This window comes from Urocitellus parryii, chromosome 1 (genome assembly GCF_045843805.1).
Source record: "Urocitellus parryii isolate mUroPar1 chromosome 1, mUroPar1.hap1, whole genome shotgun sequence".
Taxonomy (NCBI): domain Eukaryota; kingdom Metazoa; phylum Chordata; class Mammalia; order Rodentia; family Sciuridae; genus Urocitellus; species Urocitellus parryii.
In genome coordinates, this window is record NC_135531.1 from 21034687 (window position 1) to 21056398 (window position 21712).

General features: G+C 36.3%; 1 protein-coding gene across 1 annotated transcript in view; it reads right to left on the reverse strand.

Moving 5' to 3' along the window:
• Positions 1-21712, reverse strand: part of Spef2 (sperm flagellar 2) — a 175395-nt gene that overhangs the window by 86591 nt on the left and 67092 nt on the right. The window contains 6 exon segments of the mRNA XM_077795544.1: positions 875-1131; positions 3904-4007; positions 6125-6186; positions 7761-7836; positions 9364-9518; positions 10136-10355. Of these exon segments, the coding sequence (XP_077651670.1) occupies positions 875-1131; positions 3904-4007; positions 6125-6186; positions 7761-7836; positions 9364-9518; positions 10136-10355 (874 nt within the window).

Here is a 21712-nt window from a genome sequence, read left to right on the forward strand (position 1 = left end):
GGATTTTCAAAGTTGTGAACACTGTTGCACAATTTAAAAAAATATATATATGTATTTTAGTTGTAGGTGGACACAATACCTTTATTTTATTTATTTTTATGAGGTGCTGAGGATCGAACCCAGTGCCTCACATAAGCTTGGCAAGCGCTCTACCACTGAGCCCCAGCTCCAGCCCTGCACACTCAATTTTAAATCCAATGAAAGGAGGTTCTGTGTCAGGCATCTGCCAGAGTGAGATGCCTGCAGTCAGCCTGCAGTTCTCCTTTAGTTCCAGGCTTGACCTTGGTGCTGAATGCTAACAGTCAAAATCAGAGGCAAATATGCTCAGCTAGATAAGTCTTTGAAAGACTGAAATGGATTCTTTCTTACAATTGTACTCACTGAATTAGAGAACAAATAAAACCAACAGTTTTGATTGTAAAAAAAAAATGTAAAAAAAATAAAGCTAGAGCAAAATAAGAGAAAAAAAAGGAAGGGGATCCCATCAAAACAGGAGGGAGATCAGTGAGCCAGAGGAAGGAGATAGAGGGGGTGGGAGGAAGAACAGGAAAAGGGAAGAACTACAGAATGAAATTTACCAAATTATACCCTGAACATATATAACTGTACCACAGTGAATTCCACCTTTATGCATATCTATAAATCAGCACTTAAACAAACAATAAATAAATAGAAGGAAGACCAGTAGACTAGAGGAAGGGAACAGTGGGCGGGAGGAGAGGAGGGAAAGAGGAAGTACTGAGGACTAAAATGGAGCAAGTTACAGTCCATGCCTGTGTGACTATGTCAATGAACCTCAATATCACTTTTAACTATAATGCTGTAATAAAATGTTTTAAATGTAGCCTAAAAAATAAAAAGGTGTTGGACTTACCCATAATATCATTCTTGCGACTCAGTGAGAAAGCATCTGAAATATCTAATAATATGACAAAATCAAATGCAGACGGGGGAGGAGGTACTTCTTTGGAAGCTGTAGGATCAACAGCCAGTGTAGATATTTGTGTTTTCTTTGCCTCCTTTTCTATGAGGTTTCTGTTGCAGCCTGTGAGAGTTTCCTCCAGAAGCTGTGCTTGGTTCAATGTCATTGGAAAACCATCAAGGATCCAGCTTTGATCTATAGGTAACTCACTAGATCAAACAGAACAAGGCATTAACATTTTGATAGACACAAGTACTTTACAAATAATAATAATACAATGATCCTTGCCTTTTACCTTTCCTTCAATTCCACAATAACCTTCTACTGCAAGGATTTCATTACTTTACAATTAAAAGATTAGGTTTCCTTATGTGCCAGTATCACTCCCTTGCTTAAAGTCCTCCCATGAGACCCTGCTGCCCTCCAAGTCAATTCCAGAGGCCTTAACCTGGTACTAAAAACCACTGGCCACAACTTCATTTCTACATAACTTCCTATCTTTCACAATTTTGAAGATTTATTTTAAACACACTCATCTCCTTAATGTTATGTAGGAATTGCATTTTCTAGATTGTGTTCATAGACTCTTCTGTGTTGGCACCTCAATATCCTATCTGTACAATGGATGACATCATCCCTCACAGGATGAACTAAAAGCGTCCATTTAATAAACCTAGCCCAGAATTCAGCACATACTGACTATTCACACTGTCAACCCAGAGAGTTCTTCCTACCCCTCCAGCTCCTGCGTGGGCATAACAGCCTGATCTCAACTCCTTTACCTCTCATTCATTTCCCCATACAAGAAAAACATTCTCAATTTAGAAAAATTCAAGTGAGTTTTTAAAAAATTTCAACCAGGTTCTAAGTTACTGAAGGATGAGAAGCATTCCCTGGATTTTTCCACTCAGCACAATGCCTTCTACAGAGAATTCCAAGAATTATTACTTCAGTTTGCAATTGGAAAATAATGCAAAAATGACATTGACTTCAACTTTCTTCTAAAACCCTAAATTATACAAAATTGAGATTTTGGACTTTGAATTGAAAGGTATGGTTTCACTTCATTCTCTGTTAGAAGTCATATAAATAGTAGAATCCCCTTTCCAGAGGTTTCTAAGTCTGCTTTGGTGCCTGTATGTGATCCTTCTGATCATTGTCAAGGAAAAAGTACAAAAACTAAGCTTCAAAGATTTCATTACTTGTTCAAAGGTATAACACTGCAAATAACCCTGAATCCAGTGATTCTTGCACAGTATCAAACTTCCTTCAAGTTACCATCTGTTTTCCCAAATTAGGTAATGAAGATCAGGAAAAGACTGCATTTTACTATTCCAGAGTGTGGTAAAACATTTTGCGTTAATTGGATTTATTGAGTCATTGGCCTAAGATAGAAAAGATAATTTCCTTGAGTACCTTTTGAGGGCCAGGGTTCCCACCATCCTAGGAGTCTCCTCAGAGAGAGGAGGAGGTCATGGCCACACCATTTCAGCTGTGGAGTGGGGACATGAGATGCCAGGGAGTCAGGAGACCTGGGCTTTGGCTCAGGCTGCATCGCTAGCCAGCTGTTTAACTGGAACAGCTTGGTCCCTTTCTTCACTGTGTTAGCTCAAAGGATTTCAAACTAGTGACCATCCTCTAGAGGGACTCCTGGGACATGGGGCATTGGGATGGTGGTGGGGGTGGAGGATAACAGAGTCATGGCAATGCAGTGTAGGTCCTCTAACTCTACTGAAGCCAAAGATCTGCTTCATGTTTGGTGCTTTCAATTCCATTTTTTTCATTGAAAAAAAATTCCATGGGTAAAATTATGCCAGTTTTAAGAAATCTTTGTGTGTGTGTGTATGTGTGTGTGTGTGTGTGTGTGTGTGGTGGTGGTGGTGGTGGGGTGTACCAGGGATGGAACCCAGGGTGCTTAACTACTGAACCACATCCCAGCCTTTTAATTTTGAGACAGGGTCTTGCTAAGTTGCTTGGGGCCTTGCTAAGTTGCTGAGTGTGGCTTTGAACTTGGCAACACTTCTGCCTCAGGCTTCCAAGTTGCTGGGATTACAGGTCTGTGTGCCACTGTACCCAGCTAAGAAATCTTACAAATATTAGAATGAGGCCCCTCCAGCCCTGACAGCAGCCCTATGTTCCTATTTATAAATGTATCATATCTGAAGCAACTTAAATCTTCAATGTGGCCTTTTAAGAAAACGCTGAGGAGTTTATTCCAGGTACATAGTAAACCTTCTTTAATATCTCCTTCCTTGTTTGTCTTAATGCTTCCCACATGGCACAGAGAACCGATTCTATTTCCTCACCTACTCCAAGCTCTCCAACACATTCACAGGAACCTACTGAACTCTTTTTTTTTTTTCCATCCTGCTTGGCCTTATTTCTTTATCATATGGATCAACTGAGCTCCAGTGGTTTCTTTTAATTTCTCTCTTTTCTGTTTTAACAAGGAAGGGTAAAGAGAAGCCTTCCTCCTTAAAAAGGATTATATCGAATCCAAAATGACAAACTAATTTGATATTCTGTTTCTTTATCTTCTCCCACATAGGATCTCTGCACACACAGAAGTATGTGGATATTCTTCTGGTCAATGCCCTGACTGCTGTCCTGCCCAGCACTATCTAGTTTTGGATCCCAACTCCTAACCTCTCTCCTTGAAACACAAATTGAGGAAGTGCAATTACCTGATCTCTTTTCTCCATAGTTTGTCCCTTGGCTTTTTCAATTATCCCCTCTCCTTGATTTCTCCAAAGGTAATAGAATCTGGTCTGTTTTTACATTTAGGTGAAAAAAGTCAAGGTTGATGAGGGGAGGGAGTGAAACTAGGCATGCAAACCTATGTAAATTGACCTTACTGTAAATTTTAAATCACTAGATATTAAAAGCAAAAAAAATCTACATTACTATATTACTACTGATATATATTTGTTCAATAAAGAAAATGTTAAATAGATACAAAAGAAAAAGAAAGCAATACATACTTAATAGCATTTACCATGATGTTAACTAGCAATTTGTCCGGAATGCTCTTTCCTTTTTTCAACAACTGCTCTGATTTTGCACCAAGCTGAGCTCGCACAGAGAGCTGTGAAAAGAATAGATGATGGAAAAATACAGCTTATTTAAAAGTCAGATTCAAATTGCTTGGAGGAGAAAGCACTTAAATGGTCATGCTCCCTGAGGAAGACTCTGAGCATTTAACACAATTTTGGAGTCAGGGAAGAATTTAAGGAACATTTGTACATAGAATATGAGACTCTTCTTTTGGGGCTCCCTTCCTTCCATCATATTCCTCTTTAGTATTCAGCTGCTCTGGCATCCTGAACATCCTCCTCCAATACTTTCGATCAGAATGGTAGAGCTTTCTAAATGAGCACTAGTCATTTCATGCACAGGGGTGTGCCCTTGGGGGAATCTGCATCTACACAGCTCTTGCCTAGTGAAGTCCTTGTCTTTCACTGCCTGGTTTTTGCTGCTTGCTTGCTGGCTGCTTTGATTTTTTCTGTTTTCCTCCGGTCTGAATATCATTAGCTTTTTTATTTTGTCCATCATATATAACTATCATTTGTAGGAGGGTTAGTTCAATACAAGCTATGTGGTATTCCTGAAACAGGGACTTCCCTACAGTCCATTCTTAACTTAGTCACTAGAATCAGTATTTTATATCAAATGATATTAGATCTTTCTCAACATCCTTTCATGCCAAATAGCATGATAATTCCCTGGAAGTCCCCAACTGGCCGATTCTTGGACCTTCTCACTCATCTCTCTAACTTCATAGCTAACTACTCTCTTGCCCTCATGGACAGACACCTTCTAACTAAGGGCTGTTGTCCAGTGCCCAACAATTCATTGTGCATGGAATCCTTCCCTAGCTCTAGTTGGCTGATTCTCTCACCTCTTTACATTTTCTTGGATGGACTCTTTTTATCAAGGAGACACTCCCAATTTAATGTAATGACCTTCCCTCATTCCCTTGCCCCATGGTATATGCTCCTGATCCCCCTTGCTCTATTTGACCCTAGTGTCCTCTTGACACTTACTGTGATCTAACATGATATACAGTCCCTTTACTCATAATTTGTGATTTATTTATGACTTATAGTTCTCTGTCTCCTTCTATTAGAATGGGTACTTCATAAGGGCAGGGGACTCTGTCTTTTTTGTTCACTGATATGTCCCAGATACTTAAAAGAGTATGCAGAAAAAAGTGTGCTCTTTGAATTGAACATGAACTTTGGAGTATTTGTAAATAAATAAATGTAATTATAAAAGTAAACTCAGCTTTTCTGCTAATTCTTATTGTGAATACACAGATGAAAAATTTAAGGATCCCATTTATTGCTTTTTCTAAACCCATTAACCACCCCATCAGTCATCATATTAATAGTTTGATGTATACCCTTCCATTTTTCTATCTTTAATCAGTTTTAAAATCTAAAATATTATAATATTGTTTTTTTATGATGAAATTAATAATAAAAGTAATCAAGTGATAAAAGTAAAATAAGTTAAATCCCACTTGATTAATCTGGTCATTCTATTTGATGACAAAAAAGCTTCCATAGAAAAGTAATCCATTAATTAAAATATGAGCTTCCATTAGAAACAATATTTAGTGCATTATTGTCAATATTCTGGGGAGGATAAATTAAAAAATTAGACTTATCAGCAAAGCTAAGGATAAATTCTGGAAAAAATCCCTTAAAAGTAAAGAGTGTGCAAGAGGAAATTAAGTCATAAATTAAGTGGTAAAGGAAAATATCCCAAAATAAATTTGTTATAAAACTTAAATTTACAGAAGCACATGTTGGGGCTGTGGCTGTGGCTTAGTGGTGGTGCACTTGCCTGGCATGTGTGAGGCACTGGGTTCGATTCTCAGCACCACAAATATATAAATAAATAAAGTAAAGGTCTATCAACAGCTAAAAATATAAAACTAAAAAAATTTTAAAAAAGGAGCACATGTATACTTTATTACCTGGCAAAACTGAATAGGAATTTCCACTGCTCATGTAAAGAATACTGAGACTATAAAGAATATCAAGTAAACTCAAGTTAGCTAATGTCTTATCATCAGATTTAACTTAAAACCAAAGAAGAGAACATTACTATTTCACTTCATTTGAAAATACACCAAAAGACCATGAATTATGACACATTTTAATATACTAGTAGAAAAAATTAGATTCTAACACTTACTGTTGAGAAAGTTTTGCTTGAATTTACCTCTTCAGCATTTGGTGTTTTATTAGTATTTGTGTCTGGCAAAATAGGAAGAGTAGTTAAGAAAAAAACTTCTAGTATTTACATCTAACAACCATCTGAGTGACCCTCTATAGTTTTGGACACAAGGATTTTCAGAGGCAGCTATGCCTGAGACACACAGAGGAAGGATGTAATGGAAAAAACACAGCAAGGCTTTTGCCCTCATTGCACACCATTGAAAATTCATTTGTCCCAGCATCCCAGACATAATATTTGCCCAGTGTCTTATTTATAGAATGATTTGTATATGTAAAAGATCCTATATTGTCCCAGTGTCTTATCTGTAGATAATCTATCTTTTTCTAAATTATAATAAGGATATATCAGTTCTAGATTATGATTTCCAACCTATTTTAATGGACCTGTATCAATTTCATTGAAATACTTGCAGAATTGAAAACTTGGGACTTAAGATCCCTCCCTCCTTCCTTCCCTTCCTTCCTTTCTTTCCTGTATGACCTGAGCTCATAACAATATCATTAGAAATACTTTAACAGAGTTTGAGTTCTCTTCTCAGAAAACAAGCCAACTTTCTTTTAAAACTTTGTTAAAATGCTAATTTATTGTACTTTCTTTTTCTGGATTATCATGTTATAGGTAATAAACGTGGACAGATAATATAGAAGGTAAAGGGGATTTTAGTTAAATGATATGGGAAAATTTTTTCAGAGTTTATGATTAATTGAACTTTTAATAAAATATATCATAAACTACCTATAGAGGTTTTAAAAAGTCTATTACAATGATCTCTTAAATAAAATAGATGAGCTGGGGCTTTAGCTCAGAAGTATAGCATTTGCCCAGTTCAGGTGAAGCCCTGGTTTTTGTAGGTCCCCAACACACAGATGAAGACAGTGCTGGGTTCCAGTACTACAAGGAAATAAGTAAATTGCTGTGGGAGAATTGCATGCTCATAGTAAATCAAACAGTGTTCAGTGGTGACAGTAATAATGACAACACAGAAGGATCTAAGCTTTATGCTAGAATATAAGGAATGAATATGGAAAGCATTCACCAGCACAAATAGAAAACGAGTATAAAGTTGTTTTCCTTCAATGGTTCTATAAAGAATCTGAAGTACTTAAGTCCAGATCCCAGTAGAGCTAACTTTTGTTAGGATTGTGAAGTTGGTTCTATGATTCCAAGGTAAGGGATAATCTAAGTTTTTTTTTTTTTTTTTTTTTTTAAGCAACCACTGTCTATCGGCAGCCTCCCTGAATACAGTACAAAGCAGCACACACAGAACACCCCAACAGAACACACACACGGATCTGAGAAGAAACAGTTGAGATGCCAGGGAGGGTGAAAATGACATATGCTGGCTGTTTGCATAACAGCTACAAAACTGAGCAACCATTTGAAGGATAGTAAAAGGATTGTGGTGTAATTCTTTTCATCTTTATCCTCAGTTGCACATCAGGCTTTCCTTGGTCTTGCACATGGACAAGTATGCAAATTTCCCTGTGTCTCTTTCCCTGAAAGCACGTTTGTACTTACAAATATGGGCTCTTACTGTTTGTCTATGGCTCTAACATAAATGATGGGTGGGGTGTCTTGATATCTTACTTACCAGGTTCAGCTTCATCTTTTGTTTCTGGTGCTGTTTCACCTGAAACTAGATCAGTTGAAAGCACATTTTGTGGATCCTTTAAGAAGAAAACAAACACACACGGGGAGAGATTTTAATTGTTATATTTTCATAGTCTTCCTGATTTTATTTCTATAAAAAGGGTTGAGAATATCGTATTTTATCTACAACATTAATGATATTAAAGGGGATTTCAGTTTCATTCCTAAATGATGATTTTTAGAAACAAACAAAATTTGATGATAATTGCCACGTTGAGAAACAAAGAGTAAACTATGATAAGATCTGACTTTTGAATTCAATTTCTTAGTAAAATATAGCAACTATTTTGAAAATAAACTGGAACCAGAAGGACAAGTAGAATTTATGAAAAACCATCTTAAAAAAGTAATCCTAGAGGTGTCAGTCATAGTAATTCATAGGAAAATAAACATAAAAGTGTATATTATCCATTTCCTTATTGATTAAAATTGAAATAATAGCAAAACATGGAAGAAGAAATAGCCTCACAATGAAGCAAACTTCTCATAGTTATTTTTAGAATTCTTGTAAAAATGCTATTTATGTTGCAGCCAATACAAATGATCTTGATTGGATTCTTTGCTACTTTATTCAATTGCAAAGACAGTATAAGATAGAGGAAAGAGTCCGGGATTTAGAATCCAGAACCCAATCACAGAATAGGCATTCTCACGTCTTCTGACCCTGAACAAATGAGTTCATGTTTAGGGCCTCTACAGTCTCCTTTACAAAATAAGGATACTGGGCCACATCAATGATTCTCAAAGTGGGATCACATTATTCTCTCTTTACCGACTCCCAAGAATGTTGATGCAATAAGGTGAAGAATTGCAATGGGATGAAATATGATGCAAGCAAATAATGGGAATGTGATACATGTAAATCACATGGAGAACACACTTGACCCCTACCTGAAACTGAGATCTACTAGTCATGAGTTGGCATACTATGGCTGTGGACCAATTAATCCAGCTAACATTTAATGTGGTTCTTGGACAACACTGAAACAGCCTAGCACTATGAAACTAGAAACCACATTAAGTGTCTCCGTCTACCTCATCTCCATAGGGCTCAGGTACCTGCCTTGTGCATTTTCCAGGGCCAGCACTGTCTTCATCTATGTGTTGGGGACTCTAATGTTGACAACTGCCAGGCACTGAGTGGTAGGACACTAGTCTGGGATTTAGGGACTTTTTGAGTTTCCTTCCAACACTCATGCATCACCCTCCTTATCCACACAAATCAGTCTCTCCAGCCAGCCAGTGGCTCCTTCCTCTGGGGAAAGTACCCAGCTTATAGTCACTGGGTGCCAAGTGAGCCCATCATGGTGGATGGTCCACCCAGGGAAACCAGTGTGTATGTGGGGTGGGCAAGGGTTCTCTCCTTCATTTTATAAATACTCACATAGTATCCTCCATTTTGTCTCTTTGCCCACAAACCTAGACTACTTTCTCTCTGGGAACTTTGCTGAAAAGAGCTCTGGTCTACAAGATCCTTAGAATTCCATTCAGCTTCATAGCTCTAGTGCACTAGGTGCAGAAAAGAAAACTAACATCACACTTGCCTGGCTTTCTATACTGTCTTTCTGTGGAGTGGGTGGAGCCTCTTCTCCATCTTCTTCCTGAATTGGTGGGGCCTCCATGGCTTCCTCATTGTCATAAAATGCTTGGATAGCTTCTTGGACAAGTTTGTCAATAGAAAGTACCTGAATAGGAAAGTCTAAAGTACAAACGATGATTTTATTAAGAGCTTTTCACTTGGGAAATGGATATGATTGCCCTTGTGTTCTAGCTTCACACTGTCTTTAGGCCCCCTAGAACTGTCTTTTTGATTAAACTCCTCTTTTATTGTGGCAAATTCACATAGCATAAAATTAAGCATTTTATAGGATACAACTCAGTGGCATTAGACATTCATAAAGTTGCCCAACCGTCATAATTATCTTGTTATAGAAAATTTTCATCACCTCAAAAGGAAACCCATACCCATCGGCAACTACTAATTCAGTTTCGGTCTCTATAGATTTGCCTACTCTGGGTATTTCATGTAAATGGAAGCATACTTTAAGTGACCTTTTGTGTCTGGCCTATTTTATTTAGCATAATGTAAAAATGTATCTATGTTGTAGCATGTTGTCAGTACTTCAATCATCTTCAAGTGAATAACTATGGCCTGGATAATGAATTAAGTGATCACCCTCTTATAAAACTTGTGATGACAGATTTTCCAATGTATTAGCAGAGCTTCATGTACGTTTTCTATAGACATGGATATTTGCAACTATACTCAGTGCAAATGGAATCCAGTAAGAATTGGGGGCGGGGGAAGCATTCTACCTTTCTGTAGAGACTTTAGATGGGCAGATTTCCCACTGAGTGTTTTCCCCAACAAGCATCCTTTAATAGCAAATGAAGGTAACTCAGTCTCTTTGGGTTCCACTTGAGGAGGAAGAGATTTTTCTACTAATCTGTGAAGCACGTGACCCAATATGCAATTGTTGGAGGGTGGTAAATTGTCAACCATTTCTTCTGGTAAAGCCCACTCTCCAACCATATTCTGCAAAAACAACAAATTGTTATGATTTTAAGAGACACAGTCTTAAAAGTGGAATTTAAACATAGAAGAACTTTAAATATTAAAAATAAATCCGAATTGCCTCAAATTAAATCTGATGAATACATTAATTAATTATATTACTTAAAAGTAATAACTCAAAAAAACTCAAAAAAGTAATAACCTCAATAATACTGTCACAATAGTATCAAAACAAGCCTCCTACATAAAAGTTAAAAAAAAGGTTAGTTTATGAAAATAGGCGTTTTGAGTTGAGACAAATTTTAATCTAGGTTGAGCATTAAGACACATATTGATACTATCCTATCATCCATAAACAGATAAAGGAGAGCATGTAATAATTTATATGTTATGTTAAGTACTAAGCTTGTTTAAAACAAGAAAGAAAAGAGAATTTTTAAGACCAATGGAGTTTTCTCTAGGTTACTATGTTTGTTTCCTACTTTCTTCAGGTTTTTTGCTGAAATGATCAAGCAGGTAGAAGGAGATGGGAAAGTACCATACAGATTACATTTTCTGACATTCATATAACAAAACTGAAAATTGATTTTACAAAGATAAACAAAGTATAAGTATTTAAAATTAAATACTGGGTACATTTTTTAAAAATAATTCTTCTGTTAAAGAAGAAATTAAAACTAGAAAGTACAGGAAGAACATCAAAACAATTTATATAAAATGTGAGATGTGATCAAACTATCCTCAGGAGAAAACACATAGTCCTTAGACAAAAGTGCCTCACTTTAAAATAAACAGAAGGAAAATAAATACTCTCAGCATGGAATTATGGAACAAAATGACTTTCAAATAATCAAAAGAAATTAAGAGGAGTTGAGTTTTGTGCATGGTGAGAGATAGAGGTTTAGTTTCATTTTGTTGCATATGGATTTCCAATTCTCCCAGCACAATTTGTTAAAAAGACTATCTCTTCTCCAATGTATGTTTTTGGCACCTTTGTCTAGTATGAAATAACTATATTTATGTGGATTTGTCTCTGTGTCTTCTATTCTGTACCATTGTTCTATATATCTATTTTGGTGCCAATACCATGCTGTTTTTGTTACTATAGCTTTGTAGTATAGTTTAAGGTCCGGTATTATGATAACTCCTGCTTGCTAAAGGATTGCTTTGTCTATTCTAACTCAACTCAGGGTGGATCAAGGAGCTAGGAATTAGACCAGAGGCCCTGCACCTAATGGAGGAAAAAGTAGGCCCAAATCTTCATCATGTAAGATTAGGCTCCAACTTTTTTAGCCAGACTCCTAAAACATAAGAAATAAAATAAAAAATTAATTAATGGGATGGATTTAAACTAAAAAGATTCTCAGAAAAAGAAACAACCAATGAGGTGAAGAGAGAACCTACATTTTGGGAGTGAAGTTTTGCCACAGGCACATCAGATAGAGCACTAATCTCCAAGATATATAAAGAACTCAAAAAAACTTAACACCAGAAAAACAAACAACCTAATCAATAAAGGGACTAAGGAGCTGAACAGACACTTCTCAGAAGAAGATATACATTTGATCAAAAAATATCTAAAAAAATGTTCAACATCTCTAGCAATTAGAGGAATGCAAATCAAAACCACTCTAAGATTTCATCTCACTCCAGTCAGAATGGCAGCTATTAGGAATACAAACAATAATAAGTGTTGGTGAGTATGTGGGGAAAAAGGTACACTCATATACTGCTGGTAGGACTGCAAATTGGTGCAGTCAATATGGAAAGCAGTATGGAGATTTCTTGGAAAATTGGGAATGGAACCACCATTTGACCCAGCTATCCCTCTCCTTGGTCTATACCCAAAGGACTTAAGAATAGCATACTACCGGGACACAGCCACATCAATGTTTATAGCAGCACAATTCACAATAGCTAAACTGTAGAACCAACCTTCAATAGATAAATGTATTAAAAAATGTGGCCCTTCAATAGATGAATGGATTAAAAATGTGGCCTTTACACACAATTTATACTCAGCAATAAAAGAGAAAAAAATCATGGCATTTGCAGGTAAATGGATGGAGTTGGAGAAGATAATGCTAAGTGAAGTTAGCCAATCCCAAAAAACCAAATGCCAAATGTTTTCTCTGATATAAGGAGGCTGATTCATTCTTGGGTAGGGGTGGGAAGCATGGGAGAAATAAACAAACTCTAGATAAGGCAGATGGGTGGGAGGGGAAAGGAGGGGGCAGGGGGCTAGAAATGATGGTGGAATGTGATGGACATTATTATCCAAAGTACATGTGTGAAGACACGAATTGGTATACTTTGTATACAACCAGAGATATGAAAAATTGTGGTATATATGTGTAATAAGAATTATATCCATTCGGCTGTCATATGTAAATAAAAAATTAATTAATAAAAAGAATAAAAACAACAATAAGTGCTGGTGAGGATATGGTGTGTGTGGGGGGAAGGCATACTCATACATTGCTGGTGGGACTGCAAATTGGTGCAACCAATCTGGAAAGTAGTATGGAGATTCCTTTGGAACTTGGAATGGAACCACCATTTGACCCAGCTATCCCACTATTCGGTCCATATCCAGAGATATAAAATCAGCATACTTTAGTAATGCAACCACATCAATGTTTATAGCAGTTCAATTCTCAATAAACCATGGAAGCAATCTAGATGCCCTTAAAAGGAATGAATAGATAAAGAAATTGTAGTATATATACACACTGGAATATTACCAGCTTGCAGGTAAATGGATGGAGTTGGAGAATATCACACTAAGAGAAGTAAGGCAATCCCAAATTACCAAAGGCTGAATGTTCTCTCTGATAAGTAGATGCTGATCCAAAATGGAGAAACTGTGGGCAAAGGGGAGTGAGAGGTGGGAAGGGACATGGGGGCAGGAAAGATGGCAGAATGAGATCTATATCATTGCCTTAGGAACATGTATGCAACACTACATCGTAAACAACTAGAGAAATGAAAAGTTGTGCTGCAATTGTGTACAATGAATCAAAATGCATTCTGCTGTCATACATACCTAATTAAAATAAATAAATAATTTTTTTAAAAAGAACAAAATAAACACATTTTGACCTAAAAAAAGAAAAAAATACTAAGAAGAAGAGTATAAAATAAAAATGGTAATTAACAAATTACAGAGTAAAACTACTGAGATGCTGTATGGATAAATGTCTAAAACATCCATATGAATCATGGGAATGAACTTGTGACTAATTTGGCAGAAGGTGAAGAATAGCAAGAATCAATGTAATAATATAGGAAAGAAGATAGCAACATATTTTAAGGAGATAAAAGATAAGAAATATTACTTACAAGTATATTGTAAAAATGTGAACTTATTACTGTAAAATAACAAAGGATAGTCTAAGAATGTTCCAGTTATTAAAATTAAGTTAAATGGCGTCTTTGAAAAGATAAAAGCCTTGAAAGAAATGGAAAAGCTGTTGGAAATCTCTGTTTAAATTTGAAGACTGTAATGGCCTACAGGAGAATTTTCATTTCTTAATTGAATAGAAATTTAAATGTTTAAAACCTTCTTGAGTAGTAAAGAAGACTTAAGTACAGAAGACTTGAGTATAGAAGAAGCTTTCTGGCACATTTGGATAATTGACAAAACAAACAGCCAAAAAGAAAACCCGAGCTAAACTCACCCAGAGATATCTTGCAAAAGTCATACATACAAGTCAACACTTATTAATGGACCATAAAGATACTGATTGACATTGCCTGTATATTTGCTATATGTTGCGTACTTCTGTCTTCATGAATTATCTCAAATGATTCTCACATACCCCTCATGTAAGTATTTTCTTCTTGATTTTGTCAAAGAAAATCCTGAGTATTAAACAGACAGAGTTACTTCAAGGCATACATTGTAACCTAGGCAGTCAGATTACTGAACTGTGCTTATAACCTATATGCTATATCGTGGGTTTCTCACCATGAGAGAAAGTCTGGCACCAAACGTGACAAACCATGAGAATTAATCCATGAATACAAAAGGTTAAATATTAGAAACCAATTACTCTCTTCTGTTAATACATTATTATTTTTTAAAAGCATATTCTTATCAAAAAAGCACCTGAGGAAATTCAAATTTCACTTTTTATTTAAAAAATAAAAATATGATTTAAAAAACAACCCTAATCTCTTAGTAATGTATGAATTAAAGATAACTTTCCTAACATTCTCTGCACCAATATGTAAAGCTGAACTAAAGCGGTTACACATTTTGCCGTTAAAGGCAGGAACAAGAAAAAGATGCTCAGTATTAATAACATTAGTCACACTCTTCTGGAAAGTTCTAGCCAGTGTTACAAATTAAGAAAAAGAATCAGTAGTTCTGTCCCTAGAGGCAGTGGTGGCTGATGCAGAGTGGCAGCTGCAACCTGAACTGCTAGTGTTCCATGGTAGAGATGAGGTCACAGTTTTCTTGTCTGCCCGTGCTGACAAATACATACATTTTTGTGGTACTAGCAATTGAACACAGAGCCTGTGCTTGCTCAGCAGATGCTCTACCTCTGAGCTATATCACCAACTTTTTAAAAAAGATTTTTTTTAACTTAGGATCTCACTAAGTTGTGATCTTGAGATCCTCCTGCCTCAGTCTCACAAGTAGGTGGGATTACAGGTGTGTACTATAATGCCCACCCTATTTAGGCTATTGTTAACAATATTTCTATAATTACAGAACATCATGTATAAATAAACACATGTCTATGTTTCTGCTTTTAAAAAGCTCAGCATTCTTCTCTGTCTCTGTCTCTGTCTGTGTGTGTGTGGGTGTGTGTGTGTGAGTGTGTGTGTTGTGTGTGAGTGTGTGTGTGTGTGTTTGGTACAAGAGATTAAACACAGGGGCATTTAGTCACTGAACCACATTCCCATCCTTCATTTTAAAATTTTAAGACAGGGTCTTGCTAAGTTGCTGAGGCTGGCCTCAAACTTTAAATCCTCCTGCCTCAGCTTCCAGAGTCACTGGTATTACAGGTGTGCACCACCATGGTCAACCTCTGTATTTTTTTTAATATTCAGTATCTGACTGACTAAATAAATAAAATAAATACTTGCACAGAATGTAAGTTGTTAAATGTGGAAAGTGCTGTGGATGGTTTGTCACGTTTAGTGCCAGAATTTCTGTCATGATGACCCTGGAGATAAGGAAACCTTCTTTGAAGCAAACAAAACAATGAAAGTATTGATAACAGGTTTTTCCTTAAAAGTGGTAGAACTTATTCAACTATAATTGCATTGGACTGTCACTGTTATACAAATGACCTTTTTTTAAAAAAAACTATTTTGTTTTAATTGGACTTGACTTTTTCTGTGCAAAATAATTATCTGCATTCACCAAAATTAGTTAAATATTGAGTGAATTTACATAATTTTATTGCATTACAATTGATTACTTGATTCTGCTTTCATTCACTGTTATTGTTTATACTTTTAATTAGATAAATGATAATTATTTTGTAATAGAGTCAGTCAGAAATGGAACAAATAAGAAAACAGCACCCAAGATTCAAATTCCAAGACCACGATAAAGTGCAGGTTGCCAAGTTGTAATGATTTTGAGCTGTGCAGTCATTCAACCCTTTCCAAAAGAAGAAATCTTAGATTCTAAGATCAGATGATCTGGATTCCAGTAATGATTGCACTACTTGTGGAATCACTGTCAATTCTTTTATCTTTGGAGCATCATAGAAATAGCATATCTCAGAGGATTATTATAAAGATTGAATGAAATAATTCTGTGTAAGTAGCTTATGTGATCACCGACTATAAACACTTAAGAAGCTGGAGGCCACACAGTACTTCTAGTGCCACACAGGAGGGGTATCAATCAGCATGATCATTTCTGCCCAGTGGAAAAAATCACATTTGGTTGCCCCCAGTCAGAAAGGCTTGCTTTTTCAAAAAGAATCATGATTAAGCTCTCTTCTGTCCCTGAATTAGTTCTAGATTGTGGCCAAACACAGTGGAACAGAACATTGACTGTGAAGAGAACAGAATGTTGAGGTTGGGGAAAGAAATGGAGACCGACCCATGGAGATAAGCAGACACAGGATTTGATACAACACACTGAGCAGAGTCACCTTAAAATACAGCTGATGGTGTTTCTAAGCCAAGACCAAAGATGAAGCCTACATCGAATATTCAAAGAGGATGGAACTGGACATGATGAATGAAGAGGCGATCAGAACTGGACCAAGACAGATTCAGACCACTGGTTACTAATCCAACTACAGTCAGCTAAGGAGACTTTACCACTTGATTTGTAGAAAAGAATGAGAAATTTCTATCAGATTTATATTTTATGTGCTTGTTTTATGTAGATATGATTATATATATATTTAAAACTATATCTTCATTTCTTCAGATATAATTTTTAACAGACATCTGACTACTAGTTTCAAGACTAATGACTGATGCTCAGAGTGGTCAATAATAGATAAATAGCACCTGGTGTGAATTGCTGTTTTAACAAGATGCTCTTTTAGTGTAGATGTGCTATGTGTGTTTGTTCACTTGATTTATGTAAACTGTCAAGTATATATAGGAAAGAGTTGTCTTTATTTTATAGTACCTGCATAAATATCATCAGTATGCATTTTTGAGAAGGTATAAGTACAAAACTCAAGATCTGTGTATTTTTGTCTACTTACACCCAGAAATCATAAAATTAGAGCACAGAGTGAAGAGTCTGCTCTTGATTAAAGTCACAATCTGTAAAGTAGTACTGTTTTTACTGATTTACCCTAAACTTTCCAGAATCTGAATTCTGAATTCTTGGGCCCATAGCGTCCGTCATTCTTACCACCTTCCCACATGACTTGGTCCTCCCACTCTGCTATCCGACCTAGATAGTAGACTCACACACCTCCCTCTATCTTGTTGTAGAAACATATGCATACCTAGACTTACAATTCTGGTTACTTCCAGTCTGTCATACCCTTTTGGTTTCCTATGGACAGATGTGTCATTATTTTTGGTCTTATGAACCATCTTGAATATTTATAAACAGCATCTGCTTGAAAACAAATGTGCTTAAATGTTGGTGTGCACTTCAGGGCAGACCAAAGATCTTCCAAGTGTCCTTTGGATTCCCTCCTTCTTTATAAAAGTGCCCAGGTGACTGGAAGCTGCTGCTAGTAGAGCTGCATGTTTTTTCTCAAGATATTTTGCGTCTGTCTCTCCATAATAACTACTCACAGGACAAAAGCCATGTCTATGCCATTCTCATTGCCTGCTACTCTTAAACATCCAAGTTGGAAATGAAACTTCTTCATCCATCTTTCCAAAGGAGGAGGCACAATTTAGATCAACAGAGACACGGATAATCTGGGTCTCAGTAGTTATTCGTCTGTCCATAAAATCTCAAAGTACCACTAGCACCACATTCAATAAGCAAGCAACATCAAATTATGTCAATGATACCTACTAGTGATAGTCAGATGTGGCCTTTGTGGTGTGGTGGCATTAGTTTGCATACACATGATCCAGTTTTTTTTTTGTTTGTTTATTTGTTGCAAATGATAGAACTGACCAACATCTGCATAGATAGATGTGCCCCAGGTGCTCCAAGTTTGGCAGGTTCTTGACAACACACAATTCAAATACTGAAATCAAGGACAAGACAAGTTCCTCTTTCCTGAAAAGAGAGAAAGGAGCTCCTAGGGATACAAGTCACCCTCTTTTTTGACAGTTGATAGTTTCCTTGGTTTTCCTGAAATGAAATCCTTTTGCCTATAGTTAATTAAAAAAAATAGACAAATTACCTTGCTACAGTGGCAAAAGTACTTAGGAGATAAGTTTCTATTAGACTAATCTTAAGAAACTCCACTGGTGGGTGGGGCTAGAGTTGTGGTTCAGTGGTAGAGCACTTTTCTTGCACCTGTGAGGCACTGGGATCCATCCTCTGCACCACATGAAAATAGATAAAGGTACTGTGTCCACCTACAACTAAAAAAATTAAAAAGAAAGAAACACCATTGGCTGTAACCCCACAAAATAAGTCTAGGCCTCCTTTAGAATACAGCCAATGCACTACAACTCTACCATAGCAGGCTGCCTTCATTGTGTGGCTGGCTTCCTTTTGGCACACCGCCCTGCAGAGAGTGAGGAAGAGATGGATGTGCGATACCTGAATTAAATACTTTTTACAGAAGCAGAGTCAGGGGATGATGCAACCATTACTAGGAGCCATTATATTTATGTTCATTCCAGACTTCCCGATCATCCTCCTTGCCAAACTCCTGAACTCCATTTTTTTTCTTTTTTTTAGTTTGATCCCACATGAACCCTACATGAGATGTCTAGCCCTTCTTAGAGCCCAATTACTACTGAAATGCATCTTCGAAGACACTAGTTTTTAAAATGCTTTTACCAGGACACTCCTTAAGAAATGCATTCTACACTGTGGCTTGGTATTTATGTAGAAATATAGATAAAGCAGGGGAAAAAATCATGAAATACTATTTGGGATGTGCTTTATTTCATGTTGTATTACACTGCATTTCATTTATATCATTTGTTGTGTTTTTGTATTTTAGAAAATAAATACTGATTGTGATCCATGAATTGATTTTATAATTTGGTTTCAACACATTCTTCCAAAAATAAATAATAAAGGATATTTTATTGGGGCTGGCACCAGGAACCTTCAGTTATTACTGCATATCTATAATTACCACATGGGTTCCTTTCTTACATATCTGCAAAATAACAGTAAATCTCTCATTTTATATTACTTGAGTCAGAGTACAGAGTAGGCACTTATTTATCAAAGTTTGTTTCTAAAACAGTATATTATTTCTCATAATTGACTATAAATAATTTGAAACTCCAGGTCATTCAGATTTTTCAATTTTATTTTTGTGGTTTTATCTTAGTTACAGTTTGCTTCTTTTATAGTACTTACAAAATTTTTTTTGAAAAATTATTTTTAAATATTTTCTTAATATAAGTCCCTGAATTACCAAATAACATATCAATTAAGATTATTAAAATGCAATAAAAAGACAAGGTTATTAGAAAATAGACCAATTAATTGTTTAATTGTAGCCAAAGGAAGATTATTACTGAATGGGAGACAGGTAATTTGTTAATTCAAGCCTAAATACCTTGAGCAAATATTATCTTAATCAGACACAACACAATTGCCCACTTAAAATATTCTAATTCACTGGAAAATTTATATGTTTTCTCTTGAAGGAGGTGACCTAAAACACAGTCTCTGATCTTAGTTTGGTTTATATTCTTGGAATCAATGAACTCATAAGAAGTGCAGACAGAAGAGGATGAGTTCATAGTTCATGGTTCATAGGATGAGATCAGTTTTGAGTTAATGCTTTTAAGTCAGTTGATCTCTCCTCATACTTCACAGATCAATCCAACCTCATCCCTTCTATGGTGCTTCCATGAGCACCCATTCTTACCCATACTTAGGTCAAGAAATGTTTATTCTCTCATCCTAATTAAACCGTGAGCACTGGGAATGTAGGGTCTCTATATTAATCAACTTTATATTCCCAATACCTACTTGCTGGCACAAGTAGGAAATCAATAAAAACTGATCAATTGATAAAATCAATCAAAATATAGGTTCAATGTATGTAAATTGAGTAAATGAGTGATTATATAGACATTCAATTTTTGTAATTTTAAAAAATATTTATATTTTAGTTGTAGTTGGACATAATACCTTTATTTTATTTATTTATTTTTATGTGGGGCTGAGGATCTAACCTAGGGCTTCACATGTGCTAGGCAAGTGAGCGCTCTGCATTTGAGCCACAAATCCAGCACAAAAATTTTGTAATTTTGATTAATGAGTAGCAAGACTTAATTTTTCAAATAGAGTAAATGGACCCAACTCAATTCCCAAATAAAAACAAGCTCAGTGGCATTCTCACAGATAAAAGATAGCCAGAATCCATATCAATGTACGGAATTAGTTAACACAGGAAACATCTCCAGAAGTGAAGAGATCATGTGACCAAAAAATTCTCCCAAATAGAGAGAGAATTGGGAAGAACTTATATTTTAAAGAACTTATATTTGTAATTCAGATTTTAAATTTATGATAATTGCCCAGAATTCTCAAGAAAAGTAGAATGGATGGTTATATATCTTGCCTGACCACGAGTCCCTCACATAAGCTGACAGCCCTATAAAGCTTCTTGAACACTGTGTGGGACCTGTTTGATAGCCAAGCTTCAGTGAAAAAGACAGATGCCACATGCACTGCTTTTGATGAAGCAGAGAGGAGAAGCTGAAGTGCAAATGAATTCTGGATTCCCCCCCAGGAGCTAGTATGCAAGCAAGGAGTAATGTGATGGGGTTTCAAAAAGGTGTCAGACAATCCTTAAAAAAATGAACTAATCCTAGGGCTGGGGTTGTGGTTCAGTGGTAGAGTATCCGCCTAGCACATGTGAGGCACTGGGTTTGATCCTCAGCACCAAACACAAATAAATAAATAAATATTTTTTTATAAAAAGATGAACTGATCCTGTTTGGCAGCCTTGTTCAGTCACTTGACTTCAGGTCAGCTCAGAGTATGGATAGCTACCTGGTCACACCTTCCTGCCAGACAGTTTGTCCATCAGATTCTAGAGGAGCCAGGGGATCAAAGTATTCATTCCTTAGTGACATTGGCAGTGTGGGTGCACCTCCAAAAAAAAAAAAGGCCATATCTATTGCCCAGAAAACTAAACATATTCCAAGGCAATGAGGTAAAGGACTTAGTTCTATTTCACCTGCCATCTGGAGCCCCATGCTGAGTTGGAGAGTGTTCTGTTTGGAAAGAGAATTATGGTGATGCCTTTCCTATACATCTATCCCATGGTTGATTCTAGCTCAGGAAATCAAAAATATTGGTCCTGATTCCAATAATAGCTACAATTTGCTTCTGTTTCAACAGTAGCCTTTTTCAATCTGCCATGACCTAAGAGTATGGAAACAGCCATGTTTAGTTTCAGTCCATTACAGAAGAAGATCCAGGACAACAGTCTCCATCATTCTTATTTTAGGAGGAAAATTTTAAATGAGCATGGTCAATTACCAGCATGTGATAAAGATCACTGTATAGGCCTATGCTTGAAAGAGCCTGGTATCTTGCTATGCAACCCACTCAGCCTAGCTTGTAACTTTAGAAGTTCAGAAAGCTCAGCACTTGTGAGGAGTGGCAGGTTTCCTCTTCTAAAGTTTTTGAGCTATAATTTACTTATATATCAGGCAGCCAGAACCACTGGGCTGATTATAAGCTTGATTATAAGACTAAGCCACTTTGAGAGATCATTGATCTTGAAAAGATACATTTCATTAAGGCTGAAATTCAGAGACAAATCTAA